The following is a 17,302-nucleotide window of genomic DNA, read 5'->3' as shown; positions in this document are numbered from 1 at the left end:
TGAAAAATCTCCAAACGGAACCGTGGAAAGCCCTCCCCCTTCCCTCTAGCCCTCGTTGAAAACATGAATTGGGACACTCCTACCCTAAACGTGAACGCACAAAACAGAGCCGTAGGGGGGAATTGGGATCGGGCCTAGTTCTATCAGGAGGAATGGGCCAAAATTCCACTAACTTATTGTGGGAAGGCTACCTGAAACGTTTGACCCAAGTTCAACAATTTAAAGGCAATGCTACCAAATACAAAATATAAGTATATTTAAACTTCTGACCCACTGGGAATGTGATGAAAGAAATACAAGCGGAAATAAATCATTCTCTCTACTATTATTCTGACATTTCACATTCTTAAAATAAAGTAGTGGTCCTAACTGACCTAAGACAGGGAATGTTTACTAGGATTAAAACTTAGTTTTAAAGGTATTTGGCCGAGGTGTATGTAAACGTCCGACTTCAACTGTAGGTGTATTCTACTCTATTCCAGTGCACATAGGGTGTGCATGCTTTTGTTCCAGTCCAGTGCTAACCCATCTGATTCAAACAGTGATGAAGCCCTTCTTTTTAGGTATGTTAGTGCTGGAAGGCGTTGTCATGGTGCCTCACCTCCAGGAAGTCAAAGGCACAGTCGGGGTGTTGTTCCAGACTCAGGGTTCCGAAGGCAAAGGTGATGAGCAGGCCAGGGTCCACGTCCACCGTCCAATAGCAATCACGGTCGGGAGGGTAGTTTCCAGGGTAACCGGGGGAGTTGATGTTACCGTAGGTGTCGGTCAGTTCGCCACCACAGACTGGGGGGTGAACAGAAGGGCACAGATCAGACATGAACTGTGACGGGAGGACAGGGTCCATTTTAAAGTGCCATTTTCCAAGGCTACTCAAATACAAACACATACACTCACGCGCACACACACACACACACACACAGACACAGACACAGACACAGACACAGACACAGACACAGACACAGACACACAGACACACACACACACACACACACACACACACAGACACAGACACAGACACAGACACAGACACAGACACAGACACAGACACACACACACACACAGACACAGACACAGACACACACACAGACACACACAGACACACAGACACACACACACACACACACACACACACACAGACACAGACACAGACACAGACACAGACACAGACACACACATACAGACACACAGACACACAGACACACAGACACACACACAGACACACACACACACACACACACACAGACACACAGACACAGACACAGACACACAGACACACACACACAGACACAGACACAGACACACAGACACACACACACACACACACACACACACACACACACACACACACACACACAGACACACCTGGCGCCTGTGATGTCCAGGCGACAGTGAAGCCCCCTGCGGAGATGGAGTGGTCCGAGCGGAACCAGAAGTAGAGGGTGTTGTGGGAGCTGAAGAGGTGAACTGGGACGTTGGTGCCACAGTACTTCCCGATCTGGTGGGCTGAGGCGCTGTCGCCGTCGTGGATCTGAAGGAAGTCGAAGTCACAGTTGGTGCTGACCTCCAGGTCAAAGTGGGGGAAGGTGATCCGGACGATCTGGAGGGTAAAAACATTTACATTTATTTACATGTTTGGGCATTTAGCAGACAGACGCCTAATTCCAAAGCGACTTACAATCAATACATTTGAATACTAAGCAAGGGAATCATCAATCCACCAGTCGTAGCAGGAAGAGTAATCCAGCTCAGGCCCGGGGTCATTGGTAGACCACCTTCTTCTAAACCTAGGTTGTTGTTTTTTTATTTATTATTTTTATTTTATTTAGACACTGGAGAAACAGAGAAACAGTACAAGGGGGGCAATAGAAGTTTTTAGGGGACACAGTAGAGGGGAAAAGCGGGTGTCTTCAGGAGACGCAGTGCTGGGGGGGCAGTAGATGTCTCAGGAGGAGCAGTTAAAACACACACAGTTGACCCGTTTAGAGGTGAACCCTGAAGGGGAAAAGACGACAAAGACACGTTGAAGCTCACAGCGGAGGTGGGGAGTCATACAGAAGACTGACCTGGTCCGAGTCGGTTCTGATGACCCAGGCACAGCTGACCAGGTGGTCGTACGTGTCGCCCCCTGGAGTGTTGGGATAGCTGAACGTACCGGCTGGACCGGTCAGGTAGCCACCGCACACTGAAACACACAGATACAGGTTGAAACACACAGATACAGGTTGATACACACAGGTACAGGCTGAAACACACATGTACACAAAGAAATCGGAGTCTACACATACGTATATAAACATAATGTTCATATAATATGAAAAATAATAATAATGTGCGCGCGCACACACACACACGCATGCACGCACGCACAAACGCACGCACACACATACATACACACACATACATACACACACACACACACGCACACACACGCACACGCACACACACACACACACACACACACACACACACACACACATGTATTAACCTACAGTAGGCCTACATACAGTATACATCCAAGCAGACGTGAGCACACACACCTTGCTGAGCGGTCTCACAGGTGGGGCCGGTCCACTGGCTGGTGCAGGTGCAGGTGTAGCCGTTGGCCCCGTCCATGCAGATGCCTCCGTTCTGACACGGGTTAGGGTTACACTCGTCTGTGTTCTGGTCACAGTTCACCCCTTCCCAACCAGGGTTACACGTACAGAGGTATCCAGTGGCTGTGGCCTGAAGGTATGGGGGGGGGGGGGGGGAATAAGTACCGTATGGGATACAGTATGTAATCAACATACAAGCAGTACTCAAGTTGTAAAAGGAAATCAGGGGGGATGGTGGATTTTATCATATGGGGACAGTTTTAGCATCCCCACAGCGTCGGTGACTTCAGTGTCAGTGACTTGGTAAGAATGTCATTGCATGTGTGCGTGTCCCCTCCCTCGCCCACAGTATTTTACTCAATATGCGCAAAACTAAATGTTGAAATAGCAGTAATACCACGTTCATTGAGAAAATGACATAAGGGATGGAAAGGGGAGAGGGCAGTTTTAGAAAGGGGATGATTTTGACCGTTTTTATTTCAGGGGGGGATGCCATCCCCTCATCCCCCCTCAACTTGAGTGCTGCTGCATACAAGGAATACCTGAGTGTGTCTGTCGTAGCGCCCAACACTGTTAAATATCAGAATGGCACACTCACCACACACTGTCCGTTGACACAGGGGTTGGTCTGGCAGATGTTGCTGCCCTGGGTACACCCTGCGGGGCCATAGCCGTTCCCTACGTAGCCTGGAGGACAGGTGCACACTGGGAGGCTGGAGCCTGGGGGCAGAAGGAGGGTGGGTATTGCTTTGAGCCCTTGGAGAAGAGCTACGTATATATACAGTATCTATGTAACTAACAGTAGAAGAGCTTTATATCAATGTAACTAACAGTAGAAGAGCTTTATATCAATGTAACTAACAGTAGAAGAGTCATTTGACTATGTGGGGGGTAGTGGTGGTCTAGTGGATAGTGAGTTGGACTTGGGATCGGAAGGTTGTGAGTTCAAATCCCGCCTGAAGCCACACCACTACTAGTGTGCCCTTGGGTAAGGCACTTAGCCCTCAGTTACTCCAGGGGGAATGTCCCTGTAATTCATAATTGTAAGTCGCTTTGGATAAAAGCGTCTGCTAAATGGCAAAATTATTTATTAATTATTATTATGTGAGTAAAAAAAAAGGTTATCTTTGCACTCGATCAAATTTCAGGACCCTTCTTTCATGACTTGTCCTAGATATGTGCGTTCTACCACCCAGTATCCTTACATTTTCAAAATCACATCAGGATAAGCTAGTATAATGCAATTTTTCTGTGTAGGAGGCAGGCTAATTTACAAGACGCGCCAACTAGGCAGGCTAATTTACAAGACGCGCCAACAGTAACTTTGACCCCCGAGGCGGCTCTAATAGTAGGTCAAATAGGCACGGCTGTTCTAGTGTTAATTAAAGATATTGATGCATTCCTAGACAGTCAGGGGCAATGTACTGTATACAGTATGTTCTGGCTAAATACAGTCTGTAAGAGAAATAAAACACTCTGCAACAGCTGTTTGCTATTTCTCTGTAGTGTGTTTCCTTCTGAAAGAATAGAGGACTCGGGGCAAATGTCCAGTATCAGTTGTTTCCTTATCCTTGTACTCTAGCTGTATCTCATGTGACACCATAATAAGGATCTAGTCTATGAGCTCCCAAAAGCCTTTAAAGTGGATGTCAGCCGGCAGGGTGTCATGAAGGAGGCAGGGTTGTAGTAAAGTTTTAATTGCCTATCTTAATGGCCCTTTATTACCCACACTGCCACTGGTCATGCGGGGCAGTAAAACAACTAGATACAGATTACAGATGGTGTGTGTGTGTCTGTGTGTGTGTGTGTGTGTGCGCGTGTCTGTGTGTGTGTGTGTGTGTGTGTGTGTGTGTCTCTGTCTGTGTGTGCGTGTGCGTGTGCGTGTGTGTGTGTGTGTGTCTGTGTGTGTGTGTGTGTGTGTGTGTCTGTGTGTGTGTCTGTGTGTGTGTGTGTATGAGTGTGTGTGTGTGTCAGGGTTTCCGTTAACCGGTAATTACCGGTCTTTGTCCGGTAAAATTAGTGGAAGTCCGACAAGTTGAAAACTCGTCGGACATAAATGTCCGGTGAAAATAATTCCCTCTAACCATTTTCAGCTGAGCACCAAACACACACACAGAACACTGCCCGAGAGAGAAGGACCCGCCCCCTTTAGTTAGCCTATAGGCTATAGGCTAACTAAAGGGGGCGGGTCCTTCTCTCTCGGGCAGTGTTACACGAGTGTGTGTGTGTGTGTGTGTGTGTGTTTGGTGCTCAGCTGAAAATGGTGTCCCGAAGCGGAGCGCTTTAACTTTATCGCACAATAACAAGGATAACAAACAAAACGGACAACATTTACACTAAGATGGAGACAAACTTCAGCGATATGATCTAACAGCCGGTCTTCAGGACGACATACAGACCCGTATGAGCTTACAGGGCTATCCCCTATCTATCTGAGAAAAGGCATAGCCTAGGCTGTAACATCGAACGGAAATTAGCCTATACGCATTGCAAGTTAATTTAAAGCCTATTTATTTTCAAAGAGTTTTATTCTATTTTATTTTATCTGATAAAAGGCATATGAACGGAAATTAGGCTAGCCGTGTCACGCCAGAAGCCTACATGCTTGCACTGTTACTGTTCAATAAAATGTTATACATCTAGACATTGTGGTATTTCTTTATATACGTATCCCAGACTGCCTATCAATTGTTTCTCAATAAACAGTTATGTTCTCCCCATTGTCATACTCCCGAGCTAAACGAAATGCCTTCCCAACCAGCGAGACCTGGTTATAGAAATGACGTTGTTTTATTGATTTAAAAAAAAGGGTAAAACTGGAAAGAGAAAATAGAAAACTCACATTAATCCCAAACAATTTAACAAACTTCAGTTAACGTAATGTGGAGTCCGTTCATTGATCGATGCTGTCTGTTCAGTTCCCAGTGAGGCGCCCGTTCAGCGCTGGATTTGACGCATGGCATAGCGCGCATGCGTCAAATCATGTTATATTATTATATATTATATAGCTCGCATCTAATCGTATCGGATGAGAAATAGACATTAAATGGCATATATAGGCCGCTACACAACAGTAATCACCGCGACAAACAGCTATATTAGATTTGAAAAAAAGAAATATGATTTTGAAAAAAAAAAAAAATATTATATTTTAATATGATGACCGGAATATATCACGTTTGTCCGGTAAATCGAATTCTTCCCGGACACGATGTCCGACGGCAAATTTTTCTAACGGAAACCCTGGTGTGTGTGTGTGTGTGTTTGTGTGTGTGTGTGTGTTTGTGTGTGTGTGTGTGTGTGTGTGTGTGTGTGTGAGTGTGTGAGTGTAGGTGTAGGTGTGTGTGTGTGTGTGAGTGTAGGTGTAGGTGTGTGTGTGTGTGTGTGAGTGTGTGAGGGTGTACCTGCAGTGGCAGAGCAGGTAGCCAGGGGGTAACAGCCTCCATTGTTAGAGGCACAGATGTTGGCCTGAGTGCAGATTCTTCCATCACCCTCATAACCTGGACACATAATCATTCCATCAGTTATTCAATTAGTGATTAAATCAACAAATCTATTAGCACTCACAATATAAACCAAAGATGGATACAAGATACACGAAAGACGGACTTGAGAGAGACACAAAAAGTATCATTGTGCAGTGCACAATTACATCAGATTCTACTATGAAGGGTACACTGGCAGATTGTGATGCTGAGATTTGAGAGAGAGAGAGAGAGAGAGAGAGAGAGAGAGAGAGAGAGAGAGAGAGAGAGAGAGAGAGAGAGAGAGAGAGAGAGACAGAGAGAGAGAGTGATAGAGATAGAAAGGAAGATGAAAATAGAGACAGAACACTCAGGAAGGGGAGAGTAGGCTCCTACACTACACAGACTTAAACAATAACACACAGCAAGGTGTGCGTTATCATGGATATCGTAATGGCTATGATGCGGTCATAGGTTAGAATCCTTCCATTTCCATTGTTTTCATTATTGAAAAAACATTTTTGAAAAGCTACAGCATCCTAAAGAGTGTTTATGGCAGATACTATGTACAACGTGCAGGTAAAACTTATAATAATAATAATACTAATAATAATTACACATTAGACTTAAAGCACTTTTCTAGACACTCAAAGACGCTTTACAAACTGAAAAGATTGAGTAGTAATCATAAAAAGAAACAAAAAATAGATAAAAGAAAGTATCCTATAGGGGGCCTAATTAAGGTAGTGCTGGGGACACATGGGAAGGGGAGGGGGGGAGAGGGTTAACTGGTGAAGGCGAGCTTGAAGAGGTGGGTTTTGAGGGCCTTTACATTTTTAAATGTTGCCAGGGTGTTGGCCTGTGTCTGATGTGGTTGAGGAGGGCGTTCCAGAGGGATCAATGACAATGAGAACCATCAGAGTAACTGTAAGGGGGACAGGTACAGTTACCTGCGGGACAGGAGCCACAGTGGAAGGAGCCCATGGTGTTGAGGCATTGAACTACGGGAGACGAGGAGCAGCCCCCGTTGTTGGTGGAGCACTCATCCACATCCAGACAGCTGTAGCCGTTGCCTTGCCAACCTGAGGGCGGGGGAGGGCAGAGACCACGGGATTAGACGCAGGCATGTCCGAGTGTCACTGTTACACATCCATATCTATATGCAAGTCTTGTGTCTTATGAGGATGCATACAATAGACCAACACCCACAAAGTAGTACTGTAGGCCTACTACCCTGTTTGAATGTTAGAGAGAGGACTCCTCTGTAATGGTATGGTATTGGTCCCAGAGTAAGGAAATGTGATCCATATCCCTTAATGTCACAACATTATCTGAGTGAGTTCTGCTACAAGGGAGCAGTGTTCAGTTAATATTCAATAACCCTCATGATGGCTATCTTGTGCTAGCTGTACTTTCCCACATCTAAACCAAATGAACATAGCACAATTTAATGGACCTATCGCTAAGCCACGCCCCCTTTGAAAACTCAGACAAACAAACAACGCTTCACTGACAGTGACTGAATGACATTCGATGACTTACAAATGGCGGGAGTTGGCAAATTTCTGATTTCTGATTTGCCACAGCAAGTAATAGACATGTTTTTTTTAGAGATGACAAGAATATTTAGTCTAGTAGCTTTTCACCATCAGATATTAGCGAGTTGTTTGTCCGAGTTTTCTGCCTGTCGTGACTTTTGCTGTGATTGGACAGTTTCTATTTCGGGGCGTGGCTTAGCGATAGCTCCATTACGGTAGTGTATTTCTCCAATAACGATCCAATATTTACAGTACTCTTGTGAAACTAAATATAGAACGGCACTTTTGTTCAAGAGAAAAAAACATGATATTTCGGAGGCTAGAAGACGCATCTGACGACCATAAGGCGGAAGTCATTTTAGCGTTTCATTAGATCCTATTCACTTTACCATTGATGATAAACACTCTGTGACCAGACCTTACCTGCTGGACAGGACCCACAGTAATATGAGCCCTGGGTGTTGAAACAGGTCACAGAGGGGTTGGTAGAGCAAGGCTTGTTGGGAAGGTTACACTCATCCACATCTCCAGTGCAGGATGTGATGCCAGGAGGGGACATCCAACCATCATCACAGATACACTTATAACTGGGCTGTAGGGAACAATGACAAGAATATGGCATGAATGAAAACTCATAGACAAACAAACCACATTTAGACATTTGGACCCACCTAAAGTACAAGGGGCCTGTCTTTCTGTGTCCTGTTGATATATATTGTACACTTGTTGTTTGTTACTTGTTCTTATTTTCACTTGTTTGCCTATTTTAACCTGCTATAACTTTTAATTGTATTATGTATATATATATATATGTAAAGCACTTTGTGACCCCTGGCCTGGGATAGGTGCTGTAGAAATACATTTTACTTACTTAAAGTACAGTGTATCACAAATGTGTCTTGACAGACAAGGCGTTCTCCCCTTACACTCGATTAGATTAAGAATGGGGGGGGGGCATTTTATGTGAATAAAACACGTCATAGGGATGATGCGCATGATGTATAATCCACTTATTCCCTTTGATATTTGCAAGTACTAATTGGTCACAGCTGCAAAGAACCTCCTTTCATAGTGATGTATAGAATACGCTAGCAGTGCTACGACTGGAACCTCATCAGTTAAATGGTGCCTTCAACATTGGTGAACAGTTCCACACAACATCAAGCTAATTGACCATATATCACTGCATGCTAATTGCTTGAAGCAAAGGGAAAGAGGGTCATTGGCTGAAAAATGTCCTTGTCTCTACCATCGTTATTAATCAAGCCACTTTGGCTTTTATGAGCTCTTTACACACCACTACTACTCACGTCTCGCCCCCTTTACCTTAATGGGCCTGTCTAATGGCTGAGAAACTGCTGACTCTTCTGTCTCTGACCAGTTTAAGCCCAATAAAAGAAAAAGGGGACACCAACTCTATTGTATCTCTCTCTAGAACATCTGTAAGCATGCCTGAAAAAGCGTACCTGGTTGGGTGTGACTCTGTCTGAGTCGATGCACATCCCGTTCACACACAGGTCCTGACCTCCCTGACAGTCGTCATAGCGAACCGTGCAAAGCGTACCCGACCACTCGGGAGAACAAGTGCAACTGGATAAGAAATAGGAACAGAGAGAAGTCAGTCAAAGTCATTGGGGGACAGAGACACCTTAGCATATAGGCTGTATTAATAGATGAAAAATTAGAATAAAAAACACAGCGATATCGTGAGCTTAGAATTATAAGGTTCTATCTCCGTTTAGGGTAGTTCAGAGATATTAAGCGTCAACGTTTTTACATTCCATTATGTTTTGTGAGATGGAACCTTTGTATTTTATTAATTACTAACTAAAACATTTCAACATTTAAGAAATAACACCACACATGCATTAATAAACACCTAATGGATCAGATTATGTAAAGAAACTCAATTTTGACAAAAATGGAGATAGAACCTTATAATTCTAACGTCACGATATGTGTACTGGAGATTCTTACTAGAAGGATCCAGGTGTGTTAACACATGTCGCTCCATTCTGGCATCCCATAGCCGTCCCAGCTAAGGTCCCACACTCATTTACATCTACAGCACAAGTAGGACCCTGTAAAGGAAGTCATAATGAATCCATATACTGTATCTGTTCATCAACTGACAATCACAGACATACAAATGGTAAATGGTAAATGGACTGCACTTGTATAGAGCCTTTTTTGCTGCTCCAAAGCTGCTCCAAAGCGCTTTACAACGGCCTCTCATTCACCCATTCATACACACATTCACACACCAATGGTGACCGCTCACTGGGAGCAATTTTGGGGTTCAAGGACACTTCGACATGTGGCCAGCCGGGGGCTCGAACCGCCGATCTGCCAACCTTGTGATCATTAGGCGGCGACTCTACCTCCTGCGCCACAGCCGCCCCGGCATATATACAATACATATGAATGATGAGACCACAGTCCAGTTTCCACTCACCGACCAGTTGTTTGTACACATGCAGTGGTATGAGTCCAGAAGGTCCAGACAGGTGGCACCATTCTGACACGGGTTACTAGTACATGTCCTCCTCTGTACTGTCTAAGAGAGAGAAGGAAGGGGGTTTGGGGGTGTCTGCAACTTATACAACACGTTTGCAATGCAATACACGCTAGCATATAGGGTATTTACCAGTTCTAGTGATGTCACTTTTGTTTCAAGTGTTGAGACCTGGAATCAGATGATAGAAAACTATAATTTCAGAGTGTTTATGAAAATACATTGTACCAGAAATAGATCATTCACAATATGAGACAACAAAGTAGGAGATAGAAGGTGGCTGACCCGTGTGTTGAGCTGGTTGAGTTGGTTAGTGACATCGGTGCCGCCACCTTCTTTTATACTGTCAATGTCAGCTTTGTTTGTCTTGATCTGAAATAGTACAGAATGAGAGGTAACATTACTTGTAACCATCCAGTATAAGAGGAGTGATAGGGTTTACAGTGATAGGGTTTAGAATGATAAGGTTCTATCTCCATTTTTGGTCAAAATTTAGTTTTTTACATAATCTGATCCATTAGGTGTTTATTAATGCCTGTGTGGTGTTATTTTTAAAAATGTTGACATTTTTGAGTTAGTAATTCATAAAATACAAAGGTTCCATCTCACAAAACATAATGGAATGTAAAAACGTTGACGCTCAACAGTGGCGGACTGATCAGGCTGTTTGAAGGGAAGGGGTGAAAAGAAAAAAAGGGCACCTACTGGACAACATGGGACCCCATCAGTGCACATGGTCAAGTTTAGACCATTGGGGCACCAATAGGGCACGTCCTCTCATTTTCGCCACTCAAAAGGGCACTTAAGAGAGACGTTTTTAAACCGTGGGGGCACCAGGAGGGGCGGTCGCCCCCCCTGCCCCCCCCCCCCCCCCCCCGCCCTGATATCTCTAAACTACCCTAAACGGAGATAGAACCTTATAATTCTAAGCTCACAAACTGTTTCCTTACACAGTAATTGTAGTTGAAGTATGGAGCAATCATGCTATGTTACCTACTGTCTGGTAAATCCTGTATAATAACATGCAACATGCTTGACTTAAATCTCAATGTCATCAAATGAATTACAGTGAAATAAAATATGTGTTTAGAAACGACATTTAAACAAATTGTTATCTTTTGATCTTTGGTCAAGATCTTGTTAAATTGCAGAGTACTCCAAATTGTTAATGATTCATAAGTCTCATGTGAGGCGCACACCACTCGCGCTTGGCTACTAAACATGTTCAACATAAGACCTTAGGACGGAGCGCTGCAGGGAGTCATGTTTACTGATCCCTATTTTATGATGGAAGGGTCGAGAAATGTGTTTGCGACTTAATCTCTCTAAAATATAGACTCTACACTTTCATTTGACAACCAATTTAATATGCTCTGATGAATTTAATATTTCATCTTCATGGGTCCTTTTACACACAACTGCCCATAACCAAATCACCCCCAGTGCATTATGTTTATCATGGTGATATGGAGATGGTTGTCTGATAAGATTATGCATTGTTATGAACATCAGCATAACTGAAGAAACTGTGTACTGCAAACATCCAGGCATCCATGGATAGATGTGTGTTTGTGTGTGTGTGTGTGTGTGTGTGTGTGTGTGTGTGTGTGTCCTTACCTGACCCATGAGTAGAGTGAGGTCCTCAGTCCCCACTTTGACACTCCCTGACCCTGAGGTCTGGAAGCGGATCTCTTTATAATCTCCAGTAGAGAAAACCAGATGTCCGTTGTCTGATATCATACGTGGCCTGTGGGTGATACCACCAGACAGGATAGGATATAAAACATGGTGCTACTCTTAAGATGACATCTCTTGAGCTGTTATTTCCACATGTATAACATAGACCGATAAGAACAGCAAGGCCATGGTTAGCAAATGAGCAAAAGATCATGCTGCGTTTGTTTATTTGTCACAGGGGTGCAAACTGGGGATGGCCCAAAAAGGTGACTTTTTTTTTGCGGCTAACCTTAGGGGGGGGGATAGCGCTAGCACTAATGGTGTTAAATAGATATCGCTAGCACTAACGGTGGTCTAACAATGATGCATGTGTAAGTAGCGGCAGCCCTGACCTTAACACCTGCAGAATTACTTCTAAAACAGTTTACTGTGACTGTGTTCTCTATGCTGTCTGGAATTCTACCCCCCCCCCACCCAAGATATTTGTTCTTCAGATCTACACAATTCACATGGATGACATATTTTGAGATAATAAAAAAAACGGCTAATTTAGCAGAAAGGTGACATGTTTGCACCCCTGTGTCACTATACGGATAGAATATGACATTTAATCTCCTTGCATTGTTTGCACCCCTGTGTCACTATACGGATAGAATATGACATTTAATCTCCTTGCATTGCAAACCAAAAAAACACATGAGTAAATCTGTGCTGTGTAACGACCAAGCACAACGTCCATCATCACTTAGGGTCAAATCTGCAGTTATGGTTCAACTCACTGGTCATTGCTGATGTCCTTCTTCCTGCGGTCCTGGGCGTGCTCCCCGTGGTCACACTGTAGTCCAGCCAGGAAGAGGACGGTGAAGAGGAGCCAGGAGAGCCCCTGTGTCGGAGCCATGCTGAGAGTGATGGTCCCAGGACACTCTTCAGACACTATACTGTGGTTTGACCTGACACACACACTAATGCCACCGCAACGGGAACAGGGGTGCACTTCGACCTTACGTTTCCCAGAGGACTGCTCACTCAGAACCATAAAGGCCCCAAACTTAATACATAATTACATGTTTTAGCACTTTATTGGGTGATTGACTTGGTCCATCACATGGTTTTGGAGATGAGTAACTAACCACAGGTTAGGGACTGTGGTGAACGTTAGCTAACAGTAACACAGGAGGAGCTGTCTGAAGCAGCTGACACGATAGCCACAATTACTATGGTCCAAATGAGTTCAATAAAATGTGGTTTCTCAATGTTTCTGGACTCGGAATATGGAAGAGTGGAATCATAATGACTACTGTAAGGTCAAGATGCAATACAAAAAATCAATCATACATACAGGTTAAAGAATACGAGCAAAGTAATGAAAAACAAATGATTTATTCACAATATGAACCAACATCGTTGAAGCGTTGGAAGTTCAAATTAAACATTCCAAAGGAATCTGTTTGATTCTGCCATGGAGTCCATGTGTACCGGAGCTTCACGGAGTTCACAGAGTTCACGAAGGGTCATTAATACATAGGTCAACTCGGATGGCGACTTCGACTTGATCCTCCGATCGTAAGCCTCAGTGAACATGTTTGACAGGGGAAAACAGTCTGTTCCTACAACCAGAATGTTCTTTTAGGTTAGGATACCATCAGCTGTATGAGCCTGGCCACCACATGCACATTCAGACTGTTGCCCAGGACCCTGTACTTCTGCTTGGCAGAGATATTCGTTGGGAACGCTAGGGAAAAATAAAATAAAAAAGGGGGGAAACAAATTATTATGTCACTCTAGGTCACTCGAGTCATTCCTGTCCTGATTGAGAAGCTTTGGATCAAGAACTCTTCCTCACCAACTTAGACTCCTGGGCCTTCTTTCACATGTCCTCTAAACTCTACCCCGCTGCACACTAAAGCTCCTTACACTAAACCCTTCCTATAGAGAAACTAGTTCATTAGGCTTAATTAGCACAGACACGAACCACACGACTACACAGACAAAACTACTACAGGTCATACATTACATTATATTGCACCAGCAGCAATGCATTAGTGCTCTACTCAAAGTTAAATTCACGTGATACTTCCAACAACTTAAGTATCGTCTAAACCTGAAATGACCCACTTCAAACAACTTACGTATCTTCTAAAACTGAAATGACCCAATGTCATTCTCCCCCCCCCCCCCCCCCCCCCCCGAAATCAAAGAGAGTGGCTATTGGTGACTAAAACAACTCACTGAAGTTCACAGGGAAGCCCATGAGGTTGGCTATCTCTCTGGGGGTGAAGTAGCGTAGCTTTATGCTGGAAAGCTGCTTCAGTTTCTCCTCTTCTGAGAGCAACTCCAGACTCTTAAACGCTGCTTCCATCTGGGAGGAACAAACAAACACACAATCATCTTTTTTTTTTTTTTTTCCCACTCATATTTTTCATTTTGTATTGACAGATACAGTAGAGATTTAGACAGGAAGGATGGGTGAAAGAGAGAGAGGAGGGATGACATGCAGGATATGTCCCCTGCCGGAATCGAACCAGGGACCCTGCGGTTACATGGTCAACGCTTAACCCGCTACGCCACCTAAGCGCCCCGACACACAATCATCTAAACAGTATGTCCTCTTATATGTGCCACGCACCACAGACACAGTGACTTAGCCCATACATACCTCTGTTTCCATGCATGATTGAAGCACCGAACCTGTTCCCTCTGCATAGTGTCCATATCTGTGGAATATCAGCGGATGGAATAACTGATGATAACAGCAAATAATAAATGTATGCTTACCAGTGTTGCCACAGTTACTTTGAAAAAGTATTCTGATTACTGATTACTCCTTTAAAAAGTAATCTAGTTACTTTACTGATTACTTGATTTTAAAAGTAACTAAGTTAGATTACTAGTTACTTTTTTAGTTACTATTGGCAGCTGCCTAGGCACCCGACCCCCCCCCGCAACATAAAAATGAAAACTGGTTTTGCCAAAACTCACTTTATTTTAACAGTAACTTAAATTACATAATTAAACTTTAAACAATAACTTAAAACAACAAAATAAAGAGTCTTTCTTTGCCTCACCCAACATAAATACTTGTTTTTAAACAATAAAATAAATATAATCTTTATTTAACAGTAACTAGCAAGGAGTGGTTTCACAAAACCTAAAACCTACCCTGACCATTCAGATATGATCCTAATATAATCCTAATCCTAAACTGGGTGAGTCTGAGTTTATCAATGATCAACATTTATGTTCTTGTCATCCTTTGCTGACACAAACTCAAAATAATCCTTATATTTCCAGCTATTTAACGCATATCTCTGTTCTTGCTCCATTGTGTAGGCTACGCTTCTGTTTACACTGTGCAATCAGCGTGGTGATACACGTAAGCGATTCTGCTGCAATCTCGCGATAGTCGAGAGCCGTTTTTTGCGGGCATGGCCTTCCATAGTAACCTCGTGTTGAAAACGTGAGCACTGACGTCACTCCCCAAGACGCGAGAAAAGCGAACAAATGTTTGTTTACTATCGAACATTACAAAGAAATACTGCATTTAGCCTAAGTTATGAGGTAGTAACGCAATAGTAACGCACAGTCACTTGAATAAGTAACTTTAATCCGATTACTGATTTGGAAATAGTATCGCGTTAGAATACTCGTTACAGAAAAAAGTATTCAGATTAGAGTAACGCGTTACTTAGTAACGCGTTACCGGCATCACTGATGCTTACTAACCGAATCGCAAACTAAACAAAAGAAATGCTACTGATTATACTAGGCAATGCTATACTTCTAGGCCCATGGTTACAGTTATACTAGAACATGTTTATTCTATGCTACGCTACATTCGACTGTGTCTGGGACTCCGGTGTAGGTGGTGGCTGTACCCTTTAGTGAAGCAGACTGATCTCCTACAGGAGGGCCTGACGATGTCCATGAGCAGGGCGTAGCGGAGCAGCGTCTTAGGGGGGAGCAGGTACTTCTCCATCCCCTCTCCCCCCGCTCCCTCCCCCGTCTCTCCCTCCAGGAAGTCTTTGATCTGTCTGACCGACTGGTCGCTGTTCTGGCTGCTCTTTCTCTTCGCGTCCTGGGCTTTCTCCAGCTTGTACAGGATGCGCCCCTCTTCCTCTTCCTCTTCCTCTTCCTCGCTCTTCTCTTCCTTGTGGGGAAGTGAGGATGTTCTACAGGAACTCTGTGAGGCCTGTGAATGGTCTGAAACCGAAGCCGGGCACGGGAAACCCTCCAGAATCTGCTCATAAGGGGGGGACACAGGTTGAACAATAAGTTGTTTTCATGGCTATGCCCAATGTATAAAAACCAGGACTTCTACAGGTCAACACATAGAAATCTATAGCCATTGATGTATATACGCTGTACAGTATAAGACAAACTGTGTTGAGCTATCTCTCTATAACATGATCGGTGTTGAGTTGGACGGCCCTCACCTCTGAAGAGGTGTGGAAGGAAAAGGACCCGGGCGACGCCTTGGCGATGAGGAAGTAGCGTAGTCTTGAGTTTGGAATGCCCAACTGGGAAGAGGGACAGAGAAGGCTAGACCATCAAGTTGATGTGTATGCTGCTCGTCGAGTACATCTGTATGCTAACATAAACAAAGTGGAGGTCTTACACATGTGGGAGAGATCATGAGCTCCTGGTATGTGTACCCACAGTCCTCGAGTGTTTTCACCAAAGAGTCCCTACGGCAGAGGAGAACAGACCGTTCAGAAGACGTCATGTGTCATGTGTCACTTACAAAGCCGTCAACAATCTGGACCCCCCCCCCCTACCTTGCCGACCTCGTCCCCCTCCACATCCCCTCCCGTTGCCTCAGGTCTGACGACCAAACCACCCTCAAGACCACCAGGACCAAGCTCCGGACCTGGGGTGATAGGGCCTTTTCAGCCGCAGCCCCGTCCCTCTGGAACGCCCTCCCCAACCACATCAGGCAGGCCAACACCCTTCCAACATTTAAACAGGCCCTCAAAACCCACCTCTTCAAGCTTGCCGTCACCAGTTAACCCTCTCCCCCTCCCCTTCCCATGTGTCCCCAGCACTACCTTAATTAGGCCCCTATACTTTATTTTATTTCTTTTTGGTTTCTTTTTATTATTTCTACTCGATCTTTTCAGTTTGTAAAGCGTCTTTGAGTGTCTGAGAAAGCTCTTGCACAGATCCACAAGACGTGACAAAGACAGGCAAAACAAACGGCCTGTCCCAGGACCCCATTGGCTGCCAACTGTGTCACCATGGTGACCCTCCAGAGTGCAGGGCTCACCCCGTCTCCATGGTTACCTGGCGGAGGAGGTCTCAAATCCTTTCACATTCTCCAGCAGAATGAATCGTGGCAGCTTGCTGAGCCTAGGGTCAAGAAAGGGCAAGGGCGTTTTATTCATAAGAAAGACAAATAAAATGTCTTTGAATGTCTTGTTTCTGAAAATATCCTCCTAACATTTCAATAATATACACACCGACCATGCAACATGCAACCTCCATTTGTTAAAGAAAAAGAAAGGATGTCAAAACAAT

At 44.2% G+C, this 17,302-nt stretch overlaps 2 protein-coding genes across 2 annotated transcripts in view; both read right to left on the bottom strand.

Moving 5' to 3' along the window:
- The window catches only part of cubn (cubilin (intrinsic factor-cobalamin receptor)), a gene marked incomplete at both ends in the record, with an annotated part of 54,043 nt that extends 41,357 nt beyond the window's left edge, over positions 1 to 12,686 (bottom strand). The window contains 15 exons of the mRNA XM_080543830.1: positions 602 to 783; positions 1,363 to 1,597; positions 2,064 to 2,182; positions 2,538 to 2,724; positions 3,193 to 3,314; positions 5,999 to 6,094; positions 7,009 to 7,140; positions 8,020 to 8,188; positions 9,063 to 9,186; positions 9,574 to 9,677; positions 10,052 to 10,153; positions 10,244 to 10,282; positions 10,397 to 10,483; positions 11,729 to 11,858; positions 12,568 to 12,686. Of these exons, the coding sequence (XP_080399956.1) occupies positions 602 to 783; positions 1,363 to 1,597; positions 2,064 to 2,182; positions 2,538 to 2,724; positions 3,193 to 3,314; positions 5,999 to 6,094; positions 7,009 to 7,140; positions 8,020 to 8,188; positions 9,063 to 9,186; positions 9,574 to 9,677; positions 10,052 to 10,153; positions 10,244 to 10,282; positions 10,397 to 10,483; positions 11,729 to 11,858; positions 12,568 to 12,686 (1,947 nt within the window). The remainder of the gene's footprint in view (positions 1 to 601; positions 784 to 1,362; positions 1,598 to 2,063; positions 2,183 to 2,537; positions 2,725 to 3,192; positions 3,315 to 5,998; positions 6,095 to 7,008; positions 7,141 to 8,019; positions 8,189 to 9,062; positions 9,187 to 9,573; positions 9,678 to 10,051; positions 10,154 to 10,243; positions 10,283 to 10,396; positions 10,484 to 11,728; positions 11,859 to 12,567) is intronic.
- Positions 12,687 to 13,269: 583 nt separating this feature from the next.
- The window catches only part of trdmt1 (tRNA aspartic acid methyltransferase 1), a gene marked incomplete at its 5' end in the record, with an annotated part of 7,892 nt that continues 3,859 nt past the window's right edge, over positions 13,270 to 17,302 (bottom strand). The window contains 7 exons of the mRNA XM_080543875.1: positions 13,270 to 13,520; positions 14,018 to 14,147; positions 14,445 to 14,502; positions 15,664 to 16,025; positions 16,222 to 16,305; positions 16,404 to 16,473; positions 17,069 to 17,134. Coding sequence (XP_080400001.1) covers positions 13,420 to 13,520; positions 14,018 to 14,147; positions 14,445 to 14,502; positions 15,664 to 16,025; positions 16,222 to 16,305; positions 16,404 to 16,473; positions 17,069 to 17,134 — 871 coding nt within the window. The 3' untranslated portion in view covers positions 13,270 to 13,419. The remainder of the gene's footprint in view (positions 13,521 to 14,017; positions 14,148 to 14,444; positions 14,503 to 15,663; positions 16,026 to 16,221; positions 16,306 to 16,403; positions 16,474 to 17,068; positions 17,135 to 17,302) is intronic.

This window comes from Nansenia antarctica (assembly GCF_963989245.1).
Source record: "Nansenia antarctica genome assembly, chromosome: 13".
Classification (NCBI taxonomy): Eukaryota; Metazoa; Chordata; class Actinopteri; order Argentiniformes; family Microstomatidae; genus Nansenia; species Nansenia antarctica.
The sequence above is the reverse complement of the archived record's forward strand: the minus strand, read 5'-3'. Positions and strand labels throughout refer to the sequence as shown.